General features: G+C 38.0%; 1 protein-coding gene across 2 annotated transcripts; it reads left to right on the top strand.

Annotated features, from left to right (window-relative positions):
• The first annotated feature begins 18 nt into the window (after positions 1–18).
• On the top strand, positions 19–19,790 carry mccc1 (methylcrotonyl-CoA carboxylase subunit 1). Of its 2 annotated transcripts, XM_003218099.3 has the most exons (19): positions 19–109; positions 2,459–2,505; positions 3,588–3,727; positions 4,415–4,510; positions 5,476–5,597; positions 6,976–7,123; positions 7,398–7,519; positions 7,880–7,991; positions 9,570–9,651; positions 10,194–10,321; positions 11,539–11,722; positions 12,307–12,416; positions 12,752–12,968; positions 13,362–13,448; positions 14,343–14,392; positions 15,557–15,694; positions 16,741–16,848; positions 18,380–18,451; positions 19,553–19,790. In XM_003218099.3, the coding sequence occupies exons 1-19, from the start codon at positions 57–59 to the stop codon at positions 19,670–19,672; spliced, it is 2,136 nt and encodes a 711-aa protein (XP_003218147.1). In that variant the 5' UTR covers positions 19–56; the 3' UTR covers positions 19,673–19,790. The 2 variants fall into 2 exon arrangements, with proteins under 2 accessions (XP_003218147.1, XP_062832887.1); XM_062976817.1 differs by lacking the exon at positions 2,459–2,505 and having other exon boundaries at positions 28–109.
• The last annotated feature ends 1,314 nt before the right edge of the window (positions 19,791–21,104 follow it).

The following is a 21,104-nucleotide window of genomic DNA, read 5'->3' as shown; positions in this document are numbered from 1 at the left end:
TTGGAAGGTAACCCTTAGGCCACGCCCACTTTCTTCTTTCTGCGCCTCGAACAAACATGGCGGCGTCGGAGTGGCAGCGAAAGGCCCTGCGGGGTTTGCTTCGATGCCCGTGAGTGAGGCCTAGTCCCGGGGCTGAAGGAGGGAGGGAAGGAAGGCAGGAGGAGGCCGAGGCCTCCATGAGAGTCCTTTTTTTCCTCTTAGAAGCAGAGGAGGAGCATGTCGGGCCTTCTCTAGACTTGTGATTACCACAGGCCTGGGCCAACTTGGGCCCTCCCTCCAGGTGTTTTGGACTTCAACTCCCACAATTCCTAACAGCCGGTAGGCTGTTAGGAATTGTGGGAGTTGAAGTCCAAAACACCTGGAGGGAGGGCCCAAGTTGGCCCAGGTCTCGGTTACAATCAGATAAATGACTTCCCAGATAATCCTCAGATCTTGAGATGCTTGTCTATTCTTAAAATAGTGCTTCAGAGTCACCAAACTACAGCTCCCATGAGTCCATAATAGTGAGACATAACTGGATACGCACACACATTACTCACATTTTTATGCATTTGTGTTTTAATTGGTATTGTGTCAGATGTGTTGTTAGCCACCTTGAGTCCCTATATTGGGAGAAAGACAGGCTAAAAACAAAACAAATAATAATAATTATCTTGTCGAAGGCTTTCATGGCCAGGATCACAGGGTTGTTGTGTGTCTTTCGGGCTGTGTGGCCATGTTCCAGAAGCATTCTCTCCTGACGTTTCGCCCACATCTATGGCAGGCATCCTCAGAGGTTGTCACCTCACAACCTCTGAGGATGCCTGCCATAGATGTGGGCGAAACGTCAGGAGAGAATGCTTCTGGAACATGGCCACACAGCCCGAAAGACACACAACAACCCAATAATTATCTTTATTCTTATACCCCGCCTCCATCTCCCCAAAGGGACTTGGGGCGGCTTACATGGGGCAAAGCCCAAGCAAATACAATAAGGGACATAAAACACATCAAACAGCAAAAACCATGTGCAGAGGAATTAACATTAACATGAAAATAGCAAAAACATTGGTAAAAACATTAAAATACAGCGATAAAATCATAAAAACGAACTGGGTGAAAGTGCGCTAAGTGTGTTTTGTAAATATGAGGTAGTTAATAAAATGCTACAAAATCGTGGAAGATTTGGAGTAGGGTGGACTCTATGGTTATATCAGAAAATTGACAAAGCAAGGTGCAACCAACCAATCAGAACAAGGACACCAAAACAAAACAGATGGGGGACTCTTATCCAAAGGCCTGTGTGAAGAGCCATGTTTTAAGGCTAAACAGCCTAAAACAGTAGTTTGGTTAGGAAGTTTCACTGACTGCTAGCTAAAATCTACTTTTAATCTACTAAATCTACTAAAATCTACTGTGCCAGCCACAGATGCAGGTGAAATGTCAGGAGGGAATGCTACAGGAACATGACCATATAGCTGGAAAAACAAGCAGCAACCCACTGGAATCTACTTCTTTGCCTTTTCTGTCAGTTGAGTCTATCCTGGCCTCTGGAGCAAAGGGAAGAAATCTGCTCCAACTTGTGAATGATTGTCCTTCGGACGTTTCAAGTTAGCAGTCATCTTTCTCTGTAGCCTCATCATTTGCTCAAGCATTTGGCCATGCCAATGATCAACCAAAATACTACAGAGCTACAGTAGTGCGATGGGTTAAACCCTTGTGCCGGCTGAACTGCTGACCTGAAGGTTGGGTTGCTGATCTGAAAGTTGCTGGTTCCAATCTGCAAGAAGGAGTGAGCTCCCATCTGTCAGCCCTAGCTTACGAGGACATGAGAGTAGTCTCCCAGCAGGATGGTAACACATCCGGGTTTTCTCTGAGTAGCGCCTCTGTAAATAGCCAATTCTCTCACACCAGAAGCGACTTGCAGTATGTTCTCAAGTCGCTTCTGACCCAATTAAAAAAAATATTTTATAGTAGTCTCACTTATCCAACATAAATGGGCCAGCAGGACGTTGGATAAGCAAAAATGTTGGATAATAAGGAGGGATTAAGGAAAAGCCTATGAAACGTCAAATGACATTATTATTTTACACATTAAGCACCAAAACATGTTTTACAAGAAGTCTGCCACTTTGGGAGCGTGGCTGCACTTGTGTTGTTGTTGGGTGTGTTGGCCTGCTGTGTATTGCTGCCTAGAGATACAGCTGTGGGCAGGAGGCATTCTGAATTGGATAATACAGAATGTTGGATGAGCAAAGGTGGGATAAGTGAGACTCTACTGTATTATTATTAATATGTTTCTCTCCACAAGGAGACTAAAAGCAGATATTTGTAAGGCACCTAATCATTATTATAGCTTAGCTTTTTTCCTTCCCGAGTTCTCCCCTTGCCCATAATTACATTTTTATCACAAGAAAAGATTCATCTGTTAAACTTCTTATTTCGATCCCATTCTCTGCTATTTTTCTTTCTGTTGCAGAAAATGGATTTGGGTAACAAGAGCCAGAAATTATGCATCTGCAACTGGTCAGTTTGATTTTTTAAATACAGAAATTGCATGTTTTGTTATTAATTTTAAAAGTTGCATCAGACAGTTTAAGAAGTTATGTGTGTTTTACCATGAGGAATCTTAGAGCCCTTCCAGATGTCAGACCCTATATCCCAGGCTCTGATCCCAGGTTTTCTGCTTTAAACTGGATTATATGAGTCCACACTGCCAGATAGTCTGGGATAAACAGAACACTTGGGATCAGATCTTGGGATATGGAGCCTATCTGGGAGGGCCCTTAGTGTTGGTTTATTGTCTGTAATAAAGGTACATAAATACATCCAAGCTTTACAGAATTGGGGATTTGAGATTATTTCTGTTTTGATGCACAGCTATGTTTTGGTTTTCTTCAGTATAAATGTTGAAAATGACAAGGTGTTGGAAGCAGTCTTGCAGCAGATTTCTCCCCTGCTCTGTCATAAAGTATTTTGTTTGTTTGTTTGTTTAGCTACTAAATTCATGTCCGGATGATTCATTCAGTGAGCCTTGGCTGTAGTGTTAAATTTATTCTAAGCAAATTAACTTCTTGAAGCCCATTTAAACATGTCCCATCATTTTCTGTGAATTATTAATGTTTCCATGCTAATCTCTTCTGGAGACAATTGTCACATCACATTATTTCCATCAACATCTGGATTGATGTAAAGTGCAGTTCTGCATTTCCCTTGGACTGAATACTGGAAACCTTGCTGTGCTTAATATTAAACATTTCTGAATTCAGATTGAGAGGAATTGTAGATTTGCTAAACCATAGAGAGGCTAGAGACAGATCAAAAGTTAATTAGGAGATGTTTAATTGGCCATTGTTTGCACCATACTTGTTATTTCTAGCTGAGAAGTTGTTTCATGTATTTGAAAAAGCTTAAAAACCTGTTTATCAGAGGGAAAAAGTAGTGTGTACTTACACTGTAAGTGATAAGAGAATCTCGGGATTTATTTCTATGAAAACATTTTTAAAATTTAGTAAACTTATGCTACTGTGTCCTGACCTATGAGTTACTAGACCATGAGTTATTTCTTTTCGATCTCTCCCTCATTCCCTTTTCATTTTTGAAAACAGGACGAAGTAATATTGAGAAGGTCCTTGTTGCAAATCGAGGTGAAATAGCATGCAGAGTAATGCGGACAGCTAGGAAGATGGGAGTGAAGTCAGTGGCCGTTTACAGTGATGCTGACAGGAACTCAATGCACGTGGCAATGGTAAAAATGCTGGTGAAAACTTTTAGGGGCTAAGCTTGAAAACAATTGTGAATGGGAAATGAGCAGGAATGTTTGAGATTGATTTGTTTTATGTCTTGAAAGGAACTTTCCCAGAACTGGTGATCCTTCTGCTGAAGATGCCAAGACCTCATACTTAGCATGTGTTCAGTCACTAAGATATGGTGGATTTGTTCCACCGGTTTTACAAAATAGCCTTCAAGGATGGGCTTTCTGATTCGTAGATTAAGATGGCACTTTCAATTATGCTTGTAATGAATGTCATTAGTGCAACTATATAAATCTCTGAAGACAACAATTCATTTCCTGTTTTCTACTGAAGCTGGGATATGCATCTATAGATTTATATTCATTGTAATTATTTTACAGATCCAACTTCAGATCTACTTCTTTTTCTAAAAACAAATTGCCCTAAATTAAAATATATAGCCTTGGTCCTCTGTGTAACTAGTCCATGTCCCATTAAACTCAGTGAAACTTATTTCTAAATAAATGTGCAGTACACTAGATTTTTTGAAACAATCCACACCAACAATTTTGGTCTCTGAATTTCTTAAAACCACTAACATGAATTTTGAAACATATTATAATTATTCAATTCTATTTTTTTCTTGCCTGTAACGTAGAGTAATAATAAATTTTACAGTAGGTCTACTTGTGTCATTACAGGCAGATGAAGCATATTGCATTGGTCCAGCACCATCTCAGCAGAGCTATTTGGCCATGGAAAAGATAATGCAGGTGGCCAAAAAATCAGCAGCACAGGTACAAACTGTACTTAGCTTTGGTATGCATATTCTCTTGCTCTGAATTTTCCCTCCCGCTATGCTTGCATGTTCAGGTGTATACACACATACACAACTATTCTCATTTATACTCCAAAATAAGTTTTTTGTGGGCATTTAGTCTACTTGAGTAACTTGAATTATGAAAGCATAGAGTTTCCCACAGCTATAGTTAAACGGGCATACATAACATGGTAGGTCAGAGCATGGTCATTAACCCTGTCTGTCCTTACATTTTCCTTCACATCTGGGCATTCCACTTTTCTACTTTTTAAGAGTTTCAGACACTCTTTAAAATTGAAATGATTATTTAGTAGACCCATTTATCAGTTTTCACACCTGACACTAGAATACATATTGACTCAGTCACCTGTGTGAGTACATTTCTCATTGAGAGAAAGCAATGGAGTGCAATCCTATGGATTCAGTGATATGGGTCATAGTATCTTGGACAGATAAGCTGCTAGAGTTACTGTGCTGCAGTGGTTCTTTTTGTTGTTTCCTTGGCCGACTTGATTCCAGTAGTTGGTACCAGGAGATATTGCTCTGGCCTTTTCAGTTATCGCATGAGGTTCTACAACAGGCATGGGCAAACTTCAGCCCTCCAGCGGTTTTGGACTTACTGGCTCTTAGCAACTGTGGGAGTTGAAGTCCACAATCCCTGGAGGGCCGAAGTTTGCCCATGCCTAGTCTAAACAGAGCTCCCCTAGTTACAGTTAACCATGCTCTGGAGGAGAAGTCCTGATTTGTATTAATCTTTTTGCTAAGTTGAGAAATTCCATAAAAGATTAGGCAGAATTGTCCTTGTTTGTTCATCAACATTGTGGAATTTGTTTTCTTATTATATTTGTTTGGCTCCTTCCTTGCTGTCTTTCCACTGGAAGCCAAAAACCTCTTTATTTTTTAAGGGCATTTCCACCTAGCACTTGGTCCTTCCTGTTTTAGGCCGTCCACCCAGGCTATGGCTTCCTCTCGGAAAACACTGAATTTGCAGAACTCTGCAACCAAGAAGGAATCGTTTTTATAGGACCCCCTTCATCTGCTATCAGAGATATGGGCATTAAGAGGTACCCAGTTCTACTTCGTGGCTAAATTTGTTATTGAGGGTTGTATATTGAGATTTTGGTTTTTTTAAAAAAAAATACAACTATGGCCTTGAATTTATACCCTGCATCTCTCATACATAAAGCTTATAGACTGTTTTATACATTTGAGAATGCTGTGAATATGAGATCAAGGTATAAAAATACAGTGATTCTTAGCAAGGAGGAGGCAGTGAGACAGGTTTAGATAACGCTATATAACAGTCTTGAAAGTCTTATTTCCTGATTATTTTACGGCTGTCACAAACTGTGTTGAATTGATTGAGACTCGATGAGATAATTATTGAAAAATGATAGCGAAATGTGCTACAGGATATCCAACAGAAACAAAGTTTTTGTAGTTTAATGAATTTTTTCCATGTTTTTCTGATATAACCAATTAGGAAATGACATTTAGAAGCCAGGAACAAAATTGTTCTACATAGTGTAATGTGCAACCCAAAGGCTGAATGCAGCCCTTAAATTAATTTCATGCATTTCTTTAACTAATCTAATCTGGGTTGGGAAAGCATATTGGAAAAGAAAAAGCACACAAAATGGGGTTGGAGGAGACTATAGAGTAGTGGTAGGAGTGTGGGAACCCAAGAGAGAAAATGGAGCAGGGCAAATTAAAAGGTTGGATTAATGAAGAGAAAGTGGCACAGTGAAATCTATGCATTCCTGAAAAGTTCCCATGTCTAGAAGTGACATCAGCAGCTCTTCACTTACCTGCTTCCACCATGTAGAACTTGATGAATTATTGCAAGGTGGATGTGCCCTTTGACAAAACAAAACAACAATAACAAAAAAAAACCAAGGCTTTCAACACCTGCAGTGGGACAACACCACAATCATATTTGATACGGGGATATCGTATTAAAAAAAATAGAAGAATGTATTTTCATCTCTGATAAAGTCACAAGTGAAAGGGGGAAAGGTTCAAAACTGTATGTGCAAAAATGCATACAATTTACATAAGTAGATAGATATAGCTATGCATGTATGCATACTGCATGGCCAGTTGTGGCTTCCTAGGGTATATGTGCATTACATACAATGGCTGGGAAATGTTTATGGTTTGACTGGGACACTGAACCTATTCCAAGTTTTAGTTTAAACTTTTAGGAGTATTCTAAGTGTTGAAAGTATTTCGCAGATAGTTATGCACTGTGAGTTGTAGATCCTTTAAAGCTGAGAAACCCATAATTGAATCACAGATGTGAAAGCCAAGTTTTTGTTTTTTAAAAACAGCTTTTTAAAGATGGTGTGAGAGAAATGAAATTCATTGTTGCAAGTCCCAAGCTGTATAATAAAAAGCTCCCACTATCATTGCCATTTAATTTCAAACTGCATTCTTTTGCAGCACTTCCAAGGCCATTATGTCCGCTGCTGGGGTTCCTGTGGTCGAAGGCTATCATGGTGAAGATCAATCTGACAAGTGGTTGGAAGAGCAAGCCAGAAGGATTGGATATCCAGTCATGATCAAAGCAGTGCGAGGAGGTGGAGGAAAGGTAAAAACATTTAGAAGTTGCTGCTTTAGAAAATAAATATTTCAGATTTTATGTGCCAGTTTTTGCATTGTTACACCAAATATATGTGTATTGTGAACTCTGAACTGACCTTGGAGGGATTTTCTTTGTAGTGTTCTGAGTAGTCACTAAACTGCATTTAATCATGTGAGTGATGTATCTTGATTAAAAATAAATCCAGCATAAAAAATTGTAAGGATTTGCCACTTAAAAAAACACACACACAGCTTTTCTCCTTACTTTTCTAACTTTCCAGGGTATGAGGATTGCTCTTTCAGATAAAGAATTTCAGGAACAATTAGAATCAGCCAGGAGAGAAGCAAAGAAGTCTTTCAACGATGATGCCATGTTGATAGAGAAGTTTGTAGATAATCCAAGGTAAGACAGTCATCTACTGATTTGTAACCCAGGCATGGGCAAACTACCGGCTGTTAGAAATTGTGGAAGTTGAAGTCTAAAACACCTGGAGGGCCCAAGTTTGCCCATATCTGTTGTAAGCAGTTTAAGGAGACGTCAGAGGTGAACAGCAGACAGTGGATTGTCTGTGTTTCATATAGGACAATTTATACCAGACCTTGATTTTTCTCCCCCGAATAATGCAACCTTGGCTGCTGAAAGGGGTAGATTTGGATCAGTTGATTTCTTCTCAGTCTATTAATATTTTATTGCAGACATTGTTACTGGTGTATGTAGGTTATAACCTTTGTCATCCTTCTCTTTTTAAAAAATCTGAAACAGGCATGTAGAAGTTCAAGTGTTTGGAGATCACCATGGCAATGCAGTCTACCTGTTTGAAAGAGACTGCAGTGTACAGAGAAGGCATCAGAAGATTATTGAGGAAGCTCCTGGGGTAAGTACCCAATGAATGACCGTTGAAAGAAACGTTGGTTTTCTGTTTTTGTGTTATCATGTGTTGTTTTTTCACATAAGATTCTAATGCCATCTTGGCATATTATTTTTATAGGAAAAATCCAGTTTCAAAGACCCCAAAACATTGCAAATATGAGGGCGTGGGGACATACTAAATATGGAAAGCATTTAATAAAGTAACCTTTTTGGACTTCAGCTTAAAAATTCCCCAAAGTAGTGGGCAGGGCGTTTTAAGAGTTGTACTCTAAAAGATGATTTCTCCAATCTATGATGAAAATTATGCCAGCTAGCCCAGTGTCTCATATTTCCATGCAGTGGGTGATGTTTCCCCTTCTGAAGCACTGAAAGAAGTTATTTTTTTCTAGATTTTTCTGTTAGATTTTTGTAACATTCTCAGACTTTCCCAACCTGGTGTCACTAAGATATTTTGAGTTTCCATGGTCCATGGAGCTCCATGGTCAAGGGTGAGAGACAATTGTGATTGAGTTATAAAACATCTGATTTAAATTTCCCAAAATTAATGCTAATGGTACCTTTTTGATTTTTTGAGCAGTTGTGGTCCCACTGAGACTGAAAATATTTACATATGTTATGCCTTTTGTCTGTATTTCTTGTATTCCATTTCATGTTTATATTTCATATCCTACTTGTATTACTGCCCTGTGAAATCGTTTTGAATGGCTGAGGAGCCTGTCTTGGATATGTTTCAAAAGATGTGCATGATGAAAAGCAGTTAGTGAATCTTTCCTGTAATGACACCTTCCATTTGAACTCAGGCATTGAAATGGTTGCTTTTTATTATTAGTAAATAAGTGAAATTAAGGGGCTGTAATCCTGTCGCCACTGCCTGTATCCCAGACCCGCCTTGTGGGAACAAGGGAGAGGGCCTTTTCTGCTGTGGCCCCCTGTTTATGGAACTCACTGCCCATCGAAATCAGGCAAGCCCCCACTCTTTTAGCCTTCAGGAAAGATTTAAAAACCTGGCTTTTCCGATGTGCTTTCGGAGAGTAACTATTACACACTTCTTTTGTTACTCCCCAACATCTATCCTCTAGATTGTTTTTTATCTCATGTCCCTGTTCTCCGTGGTTGTATTCTTATCCTTTTCTCACCCCAAGTTTTAACTAAGTGTCTCATGCGGCCCGCCCTGTTATATATGTGTTGCATTGTACATTATTATTTATTGTATTGTTTAATTGTATTATGATATGTTGTTTTATATTTTGCTATATTGTACTGTTCTGGGCATGGCCCCATGTAAGCCGCCCCAAGTCCCCGTTGGGGAGATGGTGGTGGGGTATAAATAAAGTTTTATTATTATTATTATTATTATTAATCCCTTTCTTTGCATAATTTTGGCCTTTTCAGAGTTCTGTTAGATTACTTTTTCAGTGTGTGTTTCATTTTGGAAGTGATTGTGGATGGAATTGTAGACTGAAAAAGGAGCTAAAATATAAGAGTATTTCTAGCATTTTAAAGGGTAGATAATACTTACCATACATTAGTTATCCATGTGCATTATGGTGTATTTGATACATGTAACATAGTTTGTTTTTAGCCAGGAATTACACCTGACGTGCGACGGAAACTTGGAGAAGCAGCTGTAAAGGCAGCTAAAGCTGTGAATTACGTTGGAGCAGGTATTGGAAACCTGCTTTTCTGTTGTTGATAGTATTAGTATTATTCTCATTTATATCCCGAAGGAGAAAGTTGGACTCAAGGCGGCTAACAATCACAAAATCTAATAATAATTTAGAACAATGGAAATACAAAATTTAATAAACATTTAAATAGTAGTGTATGGAAATAAAGTTAAAATACAGTAAATATGCAATAAATACAATTAAAATTGCCTTTAAACTCCCACACCCGTCAAAATTCCACCCAAAACATCTTTACCAGCATGACCTTTATCCTTCCCCCAGAGGCCTGATGGCAAAAAATGTCTTTACTTGCTACATTCAGGAACATTTCAGAGCCACAAGGCATTGTTCTTACAAATTCCTTGAGACTTCTTTTTTTGGATCTGATTTTAAAAATTCGGTTTCCCTAGTTGCATGACGGATAGCCAGTAATTATTGGAAATGTAATCCAAAACATCTACAAGGCCCCAAATTGCTTACCCCTGATCTGGAGAAAGCATCGCCACATTTATGAACTGCATTTTCCTCCAACTTTTCAGGAACTGTGGAATTTATAATGGATCGTGAACATAACTTTTATTTCATGGAAATGAACACCAGGCTGCAAGTGGAGCACCCAGTTACAGAAATGATTACAGGGACAGACTTAGTGGAGTGGCAGCTGAAGGTGAGAAGTCATGCAGATGAAAAAGTAGAGGCCGTCAATTTGAGATCGAGGTTGTATCTTTCTTTATCACCTGTTAAAGTAGATTTCTCCTTATATCTGAGACAGAATTCTCACTCTTTCCATCTGCTTTTACTCTAAACTGGGCAATGAATTACGAGTGAAAAATACATCTAAGATGTGATCTGTGTGGATTTTTGTATATTCACTCTTTCTCCTAAAATTGGCACTCAAGGTGACAGATTACATTAGATGCTGATGATTTTTGAAATAATATAGCTAAATATACAAAAAAAAATGAAAATTAGCTTGGAATTAAACTATGGACAGTATCAAATGATTGAATACTATTCTTAAGTTTTAATACTATTTTTAATGTTATTAGGAGCCCCCGGTGGCGCAGCGGATTAAACCACTGAGCTGCTGAACTTGCTGACCAAAAGGTCAGCGGTTCGAATCTGGGGAGCGGGACGAGCTCCCGCTGTTAGCCCCAGCTTCTGCCAACCTAGCAGTTTGAAAACATGCAAATGTGAGTAGATCAATAGATACTGCTCCAGTGGGAAGGTAACAGCACTCCATGCAATCATGCTAGCCACATGACCTTGGAGGTGCCTACGGACAACGCTGACTCTTCAGCTTAGAAATGGAGATGAGCCACAGAGTCGGACATGACTAGACTTAATGTCAGGGGAAAATCTTTACCTACAACCTAACATTATTAAAAGATTGCTTATGTATGTGTTGATGCATGCATACATAAATACACACTCTAATAAAGGGCATCAACTATAGAATGATTGGCTTGTTATCGGTAGAAAAAAATGCAGTTGCTAGAACTAGAAAGAATTCAGTTTACAATTAAAGAAGCAGAAAGTTGGAATAAAAAATGAGAAGTTTGGAAACTCGTAACTAGGAAAGATAATAGTCTGGCATTAGGAACCAATATGCCTTATTTGCAAGTGCAAAATATGGCATTCTAACAGAAAACTTCCATGAACTCAGTTCCTCTGATCATTTTGTAAATGTTAATGGGTATAACTGTTTGCTTCTGAAAAACATTTTCCTGGATTTTTATGTAAATTGTATTGATTCAGTGGGTTTATTCTAATTGAGATTAAGAATTAGTTTTAGACCGTAAATGTTTAAAATTGCATTTACAAGTGATTTCTTGATATAGTTGGTTCTGAACTAAACACATGAAACTCCTTTATTTTTCAAAGATTGCTGCGGGAGAGAAGATTCCTTTGACTCAGGAAGAGATCTTGCTCAAGGGCCATGCCTTTGAAGCCAGGATCTATGCTGAAGATCCAGATAATAATTTCATGCCAGGGGCTGGACCCTTATTGCATTTGTCTACACCGCCTTCTGATAGCTGTACCAGGATAGAAACTGGGGTAAGACAAGGTAAAACGAAAGCTATTCATCAGGAGGATTATTTGACTAGTATCTTTCTTGATAGGTTTTGCCAATCAACATTTTAATGTTTAGTCATCTTCTAGAAAACTGTATTTCATCAATTCCAGCATACAATTTTTAAATTTACTGCATTAAGGATTTTATGTCTTTGAATTTATTTTTATAGTATCTCTTGTATTTGTTTTTATGAAACTCTTTTAATTATACTCATGTTTAGTTTGAAAGGGTGGTTTTAACTTGGTACTCCACCTAGAATGACATTTAATGAAATTGTTAACTTGTGTGTGGCCCTGTAGGCCTTTTTTTCATATATAGTGTCTCTATCTTGACATTTGTTTCATAGTTTCAGTAATTCCATATTTCAGGCTGTTGAGTGACTGCATTGAAATACATATAGTTTGCAAGTAGAACACTGTCTTTTTAATATTTACTGCTTCACCTTTTCAATGAAGCAGGTTATTTCTACCTAGACAGGATGGTTTATTAGCTGGTTTTTCCTTTCACTTCCCTCCTCTTATTTATTTCAGGCTACTAAATCTGACAAATAGCATTTCCATTTATTTTTGTTACAGGGGATGAGGTTTCCATACATTATGACCCAATGATTGCTAAATTGGTTGTCTGGGCTGAGGATCGTCAAGCGGCTTTGAGGAAATTAAGATATTGCCTTCAACAATATAATGTAATTATATGGATCCCATGTTTTTTATTTTTTGTTTTAAAGCATTTATATTCTGCCCTTTATCTGGAGATCTCTGGGTTGTGTTCAATAAAACAAATTTAACAAACTTAAAACAATACTGTGATTTAAAATAATTTTAAAGGACTAAAAGACATATTAAATTATTAAATTGTTCTTCATTGATGTGATATCAGATAAGCACTCTAAACATACACCACTGTTAATTATTCCAAGAGAAAACAATATACTGCATAGTTTTGGGCAAAGGAGGTTCATGTTTGATGCTGAACAATTATTTGCCACCATCTAGTGTTCTTGTTCTCTTCCTTCAACAGATTGTAGGGCTGAACACTAATGTTAATTTCTTATTGAATCTTGCGGGCCACCCAGAGTTTGAAGCCGGAAATGTTCACACCAGTTTTATCCCTCAACATTGCGATGAGCTCTTTCCAGCCAAAGGAGCCATATCAAAGGCATCCTTGTGTCAGGCAGCTCTTGGACTCATCCTGAGAGAGAAAATGATGACAGATACTTTCAGGCTTCAGTCAGAAGGTAATGCTATATTATCCCCTCCTCCTTTGGGAAATGCATGTACTTCTTAAAAGACAGTATTTTCACACTTCCTTGCTGCCATTAAAATATATCTTAGATCATGGATACAGTAGCTAGTCGGACAGTAGCTACCAGAATTCCCTTCAGTGTCCCAGTTCTAGAATTCCTGTGAGTTTTGTCCCTGGTGGAATGAATGAATGTCTAAAGAAATTTCAGCTCTGTTTCATGCAGTTATTTGTCTTCAGTTCAGGACACAGTCTGGGCATGTAGACAGGAATATATATGAATATGACTTTGGATTGGCCTGGATGTAAAAGGTTTGGGATGAATGCTGCCAACTTTAACAAGTGTAAAATAGAGGTTAACCTTTTTTTCACTTCTTTACTATTTTAGATAAGTTCTCCCCATTTGCATCCAGCAGTGGTAGAAGACTAAACATACCTTACATTAGAAACTTGACTCTTCTAGATGGTGAAAATAGTAAGTGATCATGGAGAAAACTGATGATAAAGAGCAGGCATGGGCCAACTTCGGCCCTACAGTTGTTTTGGATTTCAACTGCCACAATTCCTAACAGTCGATAGGCTGTTAGGAATTGTGGGAGTTGAAGTCCCAAGCACCAAGAGGGCTGAAGTTGGCCCATGCCTGCTATAAAGAGAATGTGAACAACCATTTTATTTCTGCTCTGTATAGTTGAGAAGAAAAAGAAACCTCATGATGCAGTTAATCCATAAAGTTGTTATTTTCAATTGAGCTGGGAAAATTGGACTTTCCTGCTCTTAGCAGCTCCTATTACTAAGAATGCATTGCAGCATAGGTGGGGCCATGCTGAGTGGAATAGCCTGAAATATGTGGGACTAAAGGAGAACATCCCCTAAAATTGGGCAGAAAGAAACCCCTTATAAGTGTGAATTCTGCAGGTGAAAAGAGATAGTTTTTGAAGAAAGAGTTTTCACTTTTTCTCCCAGTCCAATGTACTATAATGTACCCTGTTCAACAGGATACTCCTAGCAACATATATTTTATTTTCAGGAGGCTTATGCAGGAACAAGGGAGGAGAAAGTGTTTTACCATTAGTCCTGTTACACTCTTTAGATCAGTGGGTGAATTGGTGAATCTACATGGAATTTACTCCTAGGGCAAGAAGAAGCATGGCAGAAGTCACATAGGTGGTTGTAGGACAAGTGGCTCATGTAGTATTATTATATTCATCTGTAATAATACTAATTTTGTTCTCTGAAAACTGACCCAGAGAACAATAGAGTAGACACACTAGTGTTATATGAATGGTTTAAAAGAAACACTACTCTTTTAAATATGGGTTTCTCTAGCTACAGGCTTATGTTGTGTTTGACATGTTTTTTTTTTAAACAGATGTGAATATGACTGTTACCTACAATCATGATGGATCATACAACATGCAGGTAATCTTCTCCATAATATGATTGCAGTTACTAAGGGAGTTAGCAACCTCCTCAAGCTCTTCCTGCCTGATTCCTTTACTAATTTGACCCCTTGAAAGGTCTGTGGACTTAATCAGTGGAGTTCTCTACGGGATATAAGAAAGGTATAAATCGAGGGATTTTACCTTTAAATATCAAAGCGACAACAGCAGTTGAATAGCTAGGGGATGTGTGTGAAATTGGGTGGATGGACTGCAGTCCTGTCTGCTTATTTTAGCAATTAAGAAATGGCCTTCATTATTATTTTATCAACAGAAGTGATGATGATAATGATGATTAAGGTTGGAAAAAAGGAAGAAAACCCGCATATTTCTATCCATTGTGTTTTTTTCTTGTCTCAGTGATTAACATTTCTTCTGCTGTGCCTTTTGGCTCTACCATTTTAATTGTCTTTTGAGGTCTCAGTGTGTATATTACCTTAGAACAAGTAAATTTAGGACAACAATAGAACATGATGGGTTCTAATGGTAGTCATAGAGGAAAGGGAAAAGCTCTTCCTTATTTAGCGGTGAAGCCTATTCAATAACACACACATCTCTCCTCTCATCTTGTGCAGAGATGCAGGACATTTATTTTAAATGAAATAAAAATACTTACTGCTCGTTAGTTTGTTTAGACTACTGATTTTTTAAAAAAACAAACTAAAAACAATTTTCTTTAAAACCAGTTTTAAATAATCACAGATAATGAAAACAGTATGAAAAGCCAAGCTTGGTTTTAAAGACCAAAGGACGGGTTGTCCACTGGAAGCTCAAAAGGAGGGGAATTCCACAAGCAAGATGATGCTGTGTGACATATAAGAGGCTGTGTGTAGCTGTACAAAAAGGGCAGCTTAGTATGGTTGTACATCTGTCTGAAAATTAATTGGCTGGAGATGGAGATAGCGCAATGGCAATTTTTAAAAAAATGCTATTTCTCCAAACTTCAAAAGTGTTCTCCTAGGGTTTAATGTTGCCATTTGAAAAACATGCATCCTAGTTTTGCAATTCTTAATTTTCATCTTCTTTGGACCTGAATAGGTTGCACATGTTGGGAGTATGAACATTTGTGTATGGAATTTTTTTCTGTTGGGTTCTCCTCCTCAAAGAGGAGCAGGGAATTTTAAAAACTATAACTCTATTTCAGATACAGGACCAGTCTTTCCATGTTTCTGGAAGTGTTTCAAGCGATGGTGGTTCAGATTACATAATATGTTCAGTAAATGGAGTTATTTGTAAATCCATGATAGTAATTTTGGACAATTCCATTCACCTCTTCTCACCGGTAATATTTTTTGTTTCATCTTTCTGGGAATCTGATTTTCAAATGGGATTGAATGAAATAAGGGAAGAGTTATAGTTTTTATATTATTTTTATATTTTAGAAAAAGGGCTGAATACATGATGCTGTTTCTTTGAAAGCAGTCCAAAAGTTTGTTGTAATTTTTGGTAGGTAGGGCTGGTAGGGTCAGTATTGAGCTATTTAGTGAATATAGTGAATAATAGAAGGCACATTTCTTACTAATTTGTTATTTTTGATAGTTGCCGTCAGCTTGACTTCCACTAAAAACGACTTCATGAATGAAAGACTTCCAAGATTCTATCTGGCAGAAATAAACATTTAAAAGAACATCCTAAACAATTCAATGTCACTGTGAGCTTCCTTGGGGGAAAAAAGTTGTCATATTTGAAATGTATATGATGAAGAATGGTTTATTTCAAAACCACTAAGACTTTATAGTCGTTTTCTATCATTTCCAAAATGTTTCAAAATATTGTTCCTTCAATTTGGATATAACTCTAAATAAGCTAGAAAGATAAATTCATAGTAATGTAACATAACACCTCAGCATTTTCTGCACTATAGTAAGAATTATTGTAATAAAAAATTGCCTAGCCATAGTCTGATAATGTTGCTGGAGAAGAGCTGTTATTGTAAAAAGAATGAAAAGGGTTTAAAATGACTCTAATAGAATGCAAACAATTATTATCAAAAGACAGTGCAGTCAGCCCTATTCATTTGCTAGGGTCAGAAGCACAGACTCCCCGTGAAAGGGTGGAAACTACAAATAATGGCACTTTTAAATGTGAAATAACACTTCTCTAGGAACCTAGGTCCTCCAGTGCAACTTTGTGGTCATAATCCTGCAGAGGTTGAGCATACAATTGCACTGGAGGACCAAAAGATTGCTAGAAAGACCCACAAACGTGGCAACTCAACTATATTTAGTGCCAATTCTGTTAGTATCTATCATTTACAGAAATTCTAAACTGGTGCCAGTTGTAAAAGGATGGCGTTCATATGCTCTTGGCTGATTTTGTTTTCTCTAGGAAGGCAGTGAGCGGATTGGTCTTCCTTTGCCAAAATACCTCTCTGGAACAAGTGCCATGGGAGATCAGGGTGGGGCTGTGGCCCCTATGACAGGGACAATAGAAAAGGTAAGTCTGAGAATTAGGATATAATAGGCATAGGCAAACTTTGGCCCTCCAGGTGTTTTGGGCTTCACCTCCCACAATTCCTAACACCCAGAATTGTGGGAGTTGAAGTCCAAAACACCTGGAGGGCCAAAGTTTACCCATGCCTGCATAATGCTTAGTAGATAAAACCAGAGGCATGTTTCCATTTCTGCCCAAGATCATCTCAGTGGCTGAAGAACCTCAAGCAGGAGATTCCAAGGCAAATGTACTAAAACATTCCCCAAACTAGATTGCTCTGTTTCTGTTTGACTATAACTCCCACCATTCCCAGTGTTCATGCTGACTAGGCTGATGGGTCTAGTCATTATGATCATGTCGAAAACACTAATTTGGGGGGAAGATCACTGCAGTAAACCCAACCCCCTGCTTTTGGGAAATAAATTAGCTGCCTCATATAAATCAGCTGCGTAATCAAATCTCAAGGCCATGGATCATTTAAAAGTTCCTTCCCTGGTAGATGCCAATCCCTTACAGAGATATATACCTAGGGTTATAAAGAAATATCATTTACCTTCACAAATGCAAATTTGCATCACCTTCTCCCTAAAAGATGCTACGGGAAGTTAATGCTAGCATCCTGTGAAATTTGGTTAGCTTATGAGCTGGTCAGTGAACACTTTAAGAGAACCAGAGTCTGTCATTTCCCATAAGTCTGTAAACCTGCTTATTCAAGATACAGTAGAGATAAAAAATGTGAGAAATATAGACAAAGGCTGCCAGGCATGAATTAGCAGTGTGTATGTATGCATCAATTTGACATATTGATGTACTTGGTTCACATGAGGTTATAACCAAACAATTTCTGCCTCACTGCTCCGTCTATCTAAACTAAGTGTGTAGATAGAAATGCACCCAGTTCATGATTACAGGAGAATCTGCTAGATAATCTGCCTTTTTTCTGGCTCAAGCTTTGTTCGTTGCATTTACTGCTGATTCAACTCAACTCTGAACATTTGTGTTTCTCCACTGCTCCTCCCAATGCTGATCCCGCTTGAAAAAACCCTTTCTAGCTAGACAGAGGATGATGAGGAAAGGAGGGCTGATTGGGCATAAAAAATGCTTGTAAAAACGAGTTTTGCTATCACATGCTTGTTGAGTGACAATGCCTTCCTTAGTACTGAAAGGTAAATGTAGCAGGTAGTTTTGAAGATGGTATCCAAGAAACCTTTGACATGTATATGCAGCAATGAACTAGTATTTTCTCCCTAGAACAAGTAAATTAAACTCAAAGCAATAGTTGTCATGTGCAAATTATATTTCAGGTTTACATTTTTAAAGACGCACTTTTAAAATGTCAAAAAAGTTTTCCTGCTGAGAGAAACTAGCTTCCATGGTAAGCTCAGCAAGTGTTTCCATTCTTTGCACAAGGGCTCTTTTGTCCTGCCTTTTGCTATTTATAGGGCTATTTTTTAAAAAATGCTTTCATAGCGATGTTTGCATGACAGGAATGTAACAAGCAGATTCAGTTCTCACTCACTTTTCAATTTGTTAGGTGTTTGTGAAAGCCGGGGATAAAGTTCAGGTTGGAGACCCATTAATGGTTATGATAGCGATGAAAATGGAGGTGGGTATTTTTATATATTAAAGATTTTAATTGTAGAGGAGACACAAGCTGAGTGTTCCCATGGGGATTTGGGTCTGATCTATTTGCACGTTGTATAAATTGCACCTTAGATGCTAGGAAATAATTTATTAATTGACTAGATGTTTGAGGATTATGTTGTTTGTATTGATAGTAACATTTCCCAGGAGTAAATACCCCATTCTTTTTGTATATAAGATTATCTTTTATGAGCGACCAGTTATTTCCTACCAATGCTACATAAGAATTTTTGATCTGAGGAAAGGCTGTCTGTATAACTCCTATCAAATAGAAGCCTCTTCTATAAAGAAGAAATCATGGCTTTTTATTCTTCTCTTGCAGAATATAAACTTGCAACTGTGCAGAAGCCTTGTTGGGCTTCTTAATAATTAGATAAACTAGTACAGTTCTGTTTATTTGTTCTTTGCATTTTAATTGTTCTTAGGCAGAGTGTTAATGCGTAAGTGCTATGCCAGAAACCATAGTAGGCATGATGTCGGCATTTTCTCCCTAATGTGCTAGCTTTTGACCTCCTGTGTTCAGCATAATTTGATGTGACTCACACCTAACAAAGAAAACCTTTAAACTAAATCCAACCTGAAAGATGTGGGTAAAGAGAGGGGGAAATATAGAATACATAGATTGAGCTGAGGGGTGGCATATAGTTGAATGTTTTGGATGCTGCCATTTTCAATATTCGCTGAAATAATTAAAATCCATATTTTCTGTAGATCAGAATCTACATATGATTTTACAACCGTAAATTTGTGAGGTATTATATACTAACAAGTTGTGAAAAAGTTTCTTGGGGCAACATTAACATGACACAGAAAAGTAGTCTTGATTAAATATGTGCCATGTCATCCCCACCAGTTGATGTCATCTGTCTGCTGGAGGAAGCAGAACACCAGCTATAACTTAATGGACAGCATTTATTTCTTTTCTGTCATATTCTACCCTGCAGGTCAGCAGGCAGAGGTATTTCTTGCCTCTCAGTATGCCTCTCAGTTTCTATCGGTAGGTTGATCGCACTATGTTGATCTTATGCAAATATAGACACCATTAATATTTTTTTCTCTGCAGCACACCATTCGTGCCCCAAAAGCAGGGATCATAAAGAAGGTTCTTTATCAGGAAGGATCGCAGGCCAACAGACATGCTCCACTAGTTGAGTTAGTGGAAGAAGAATTGGAATCAAAATAATTTCCATTTAATGGAGGTGATGAGTTTTGATTATTTCTTGCTTCTTTTTTATTCTTCAAGAAATCATCTTTGTATTTTATTCATTGAATGGATCACTAATAAATTACTCTTACTGACATGATGTTGTTTTGGTAACTTCCTGACAATTTTTGAGGTTCGCAGCACTAGAATGAAAGGGCACATGCATAGATACCATTTGATGGCTGAGCAGTTGGTATTCCTCAACTGCGACAGCCATCTCCACTAAATCATCTATATATATAAATGAGTGATGGCATCACGGCGACCAACAAAACAACAAAACTACAGGCCCCCCAACCTCAAAATTTGACAACACAACCCATCATCCACGCCTCTAGGTTGATACAACAAAAAGAAAAGAAAAATAAAGTCCTAATTAGAGGGAAAGTAATAATTGTTTTTATCCAATTGCTGCCAGTTTAGAGGGCTAATCTCTGCCCACTTGGTTTCCTAGCAACCTACTCAGCCCAGGGGACAGGCACAGTTAGGCCTCACTTAGGCTTCTTCCACAGATTATCTAATTTGCACTGGATTATATGGCAATGTAGACTCAAGGCCCTTCCACACAGCTATATAACCCATTTATAATCTTATATTATCTGCTTTGCACTGGATTATCTTGACTCCACACTACCATATAATCCACTTCAGTGTGCATTTTATACAGCTGTGTAGAAGGGGCCTCATATAATCCAGTTCTAAACAGGTAATATAAGATTATCAGTATACAGTAGAGTCTCACTTGTTATACAAGAAATTTGACAGAAAAAGTAGTTCCATGCACAGTAATACTATGTAGTAATTATTGTATTACAAATTTACCACCAAAATATCACAATGAATTTAAAACACTGACTACAAAAACATTGACTACTAAAAGGCAGACTGCGTTGGATAATCCAGAACATTGGATAAACGAATGTTGGATAAGTGAAATTCTACCACCATAAGTGAATATACCACCATACTTCGCCACAGCAATGCGTGGCCGGGCGTGGCCATTGTATTATAAGATGACACTGGATGATGTGAACGTTTTGCTCTGTTGTAATGAATCTGTGATATCTCACTCACACATGAAGGCCAGTGTGTGCTGAACATGCATGTGGATATTTACCCTAAAATAGTCTTCGGAGTTTAAAAAAAAACAAATAAATGGCTTGCAGAAGAATAGGAAGGACATTGGTCAAAATTCCACCTGTCATAAATATATTGTGCTTCGAAACAACTGAGCTCTGAATTCCATTTTGGCAAAATTGGCCTGTCAGGACCTAACACACAGGACAGCTGAGCTAGGAACTGTGGAGAATTGTATATGGTTGACAAAAGCACTGAATCATTCACAAGTTGGGAAAACTACCACATTTGAAATGATGAACAACTTGCTGCACTGAGCAATGTCTATGGAAAA

Source organism: Anolis carolinensis, chromosome 3, assembly GCF_035594765.1.
Source record: "Anolis carolinensis isolate JA03-04 chromosome 3, rAnoCar3.1.pri, whole genome shotgun sequence".
Classification (NCBI taxonomy): domain Eukaryota; kingdom Metazoa; phylum Chordata; class Lepidosauria; order Squamata; family Dactyloidae; genus Anolis; species Anolis carolinensis.
Note: the sequence above shows the minus strand (reverse complement) of the source record. Positions and strands in the feature narration are given on the sequence as shown.

Bases quoted from the DNA above. Each gene is read 5' to 3' on its own strand.
- mccc1 (XM_003218099.3), top strand. From the start codon at position 57: ATGGCGGCGTCGGAGTGGCAGCGAAAGGCCCTGCGGGGTTTGCTTCGA. The intron at 9,652-10,193 runs GTATTGGAAACC...CCAACTTTTCAG, and splicing joins TGTGAATTACGTTGGAGCAG to GAACTGTGGAATTTATAATG. The intron at 12,969-13,361 runs GTAATGCTATAT...TTACTATTTTAG, and splicing joins TTTCAGGCTTCAGTCAGAAG to ATAAGTTCTCCCCATTTGCA.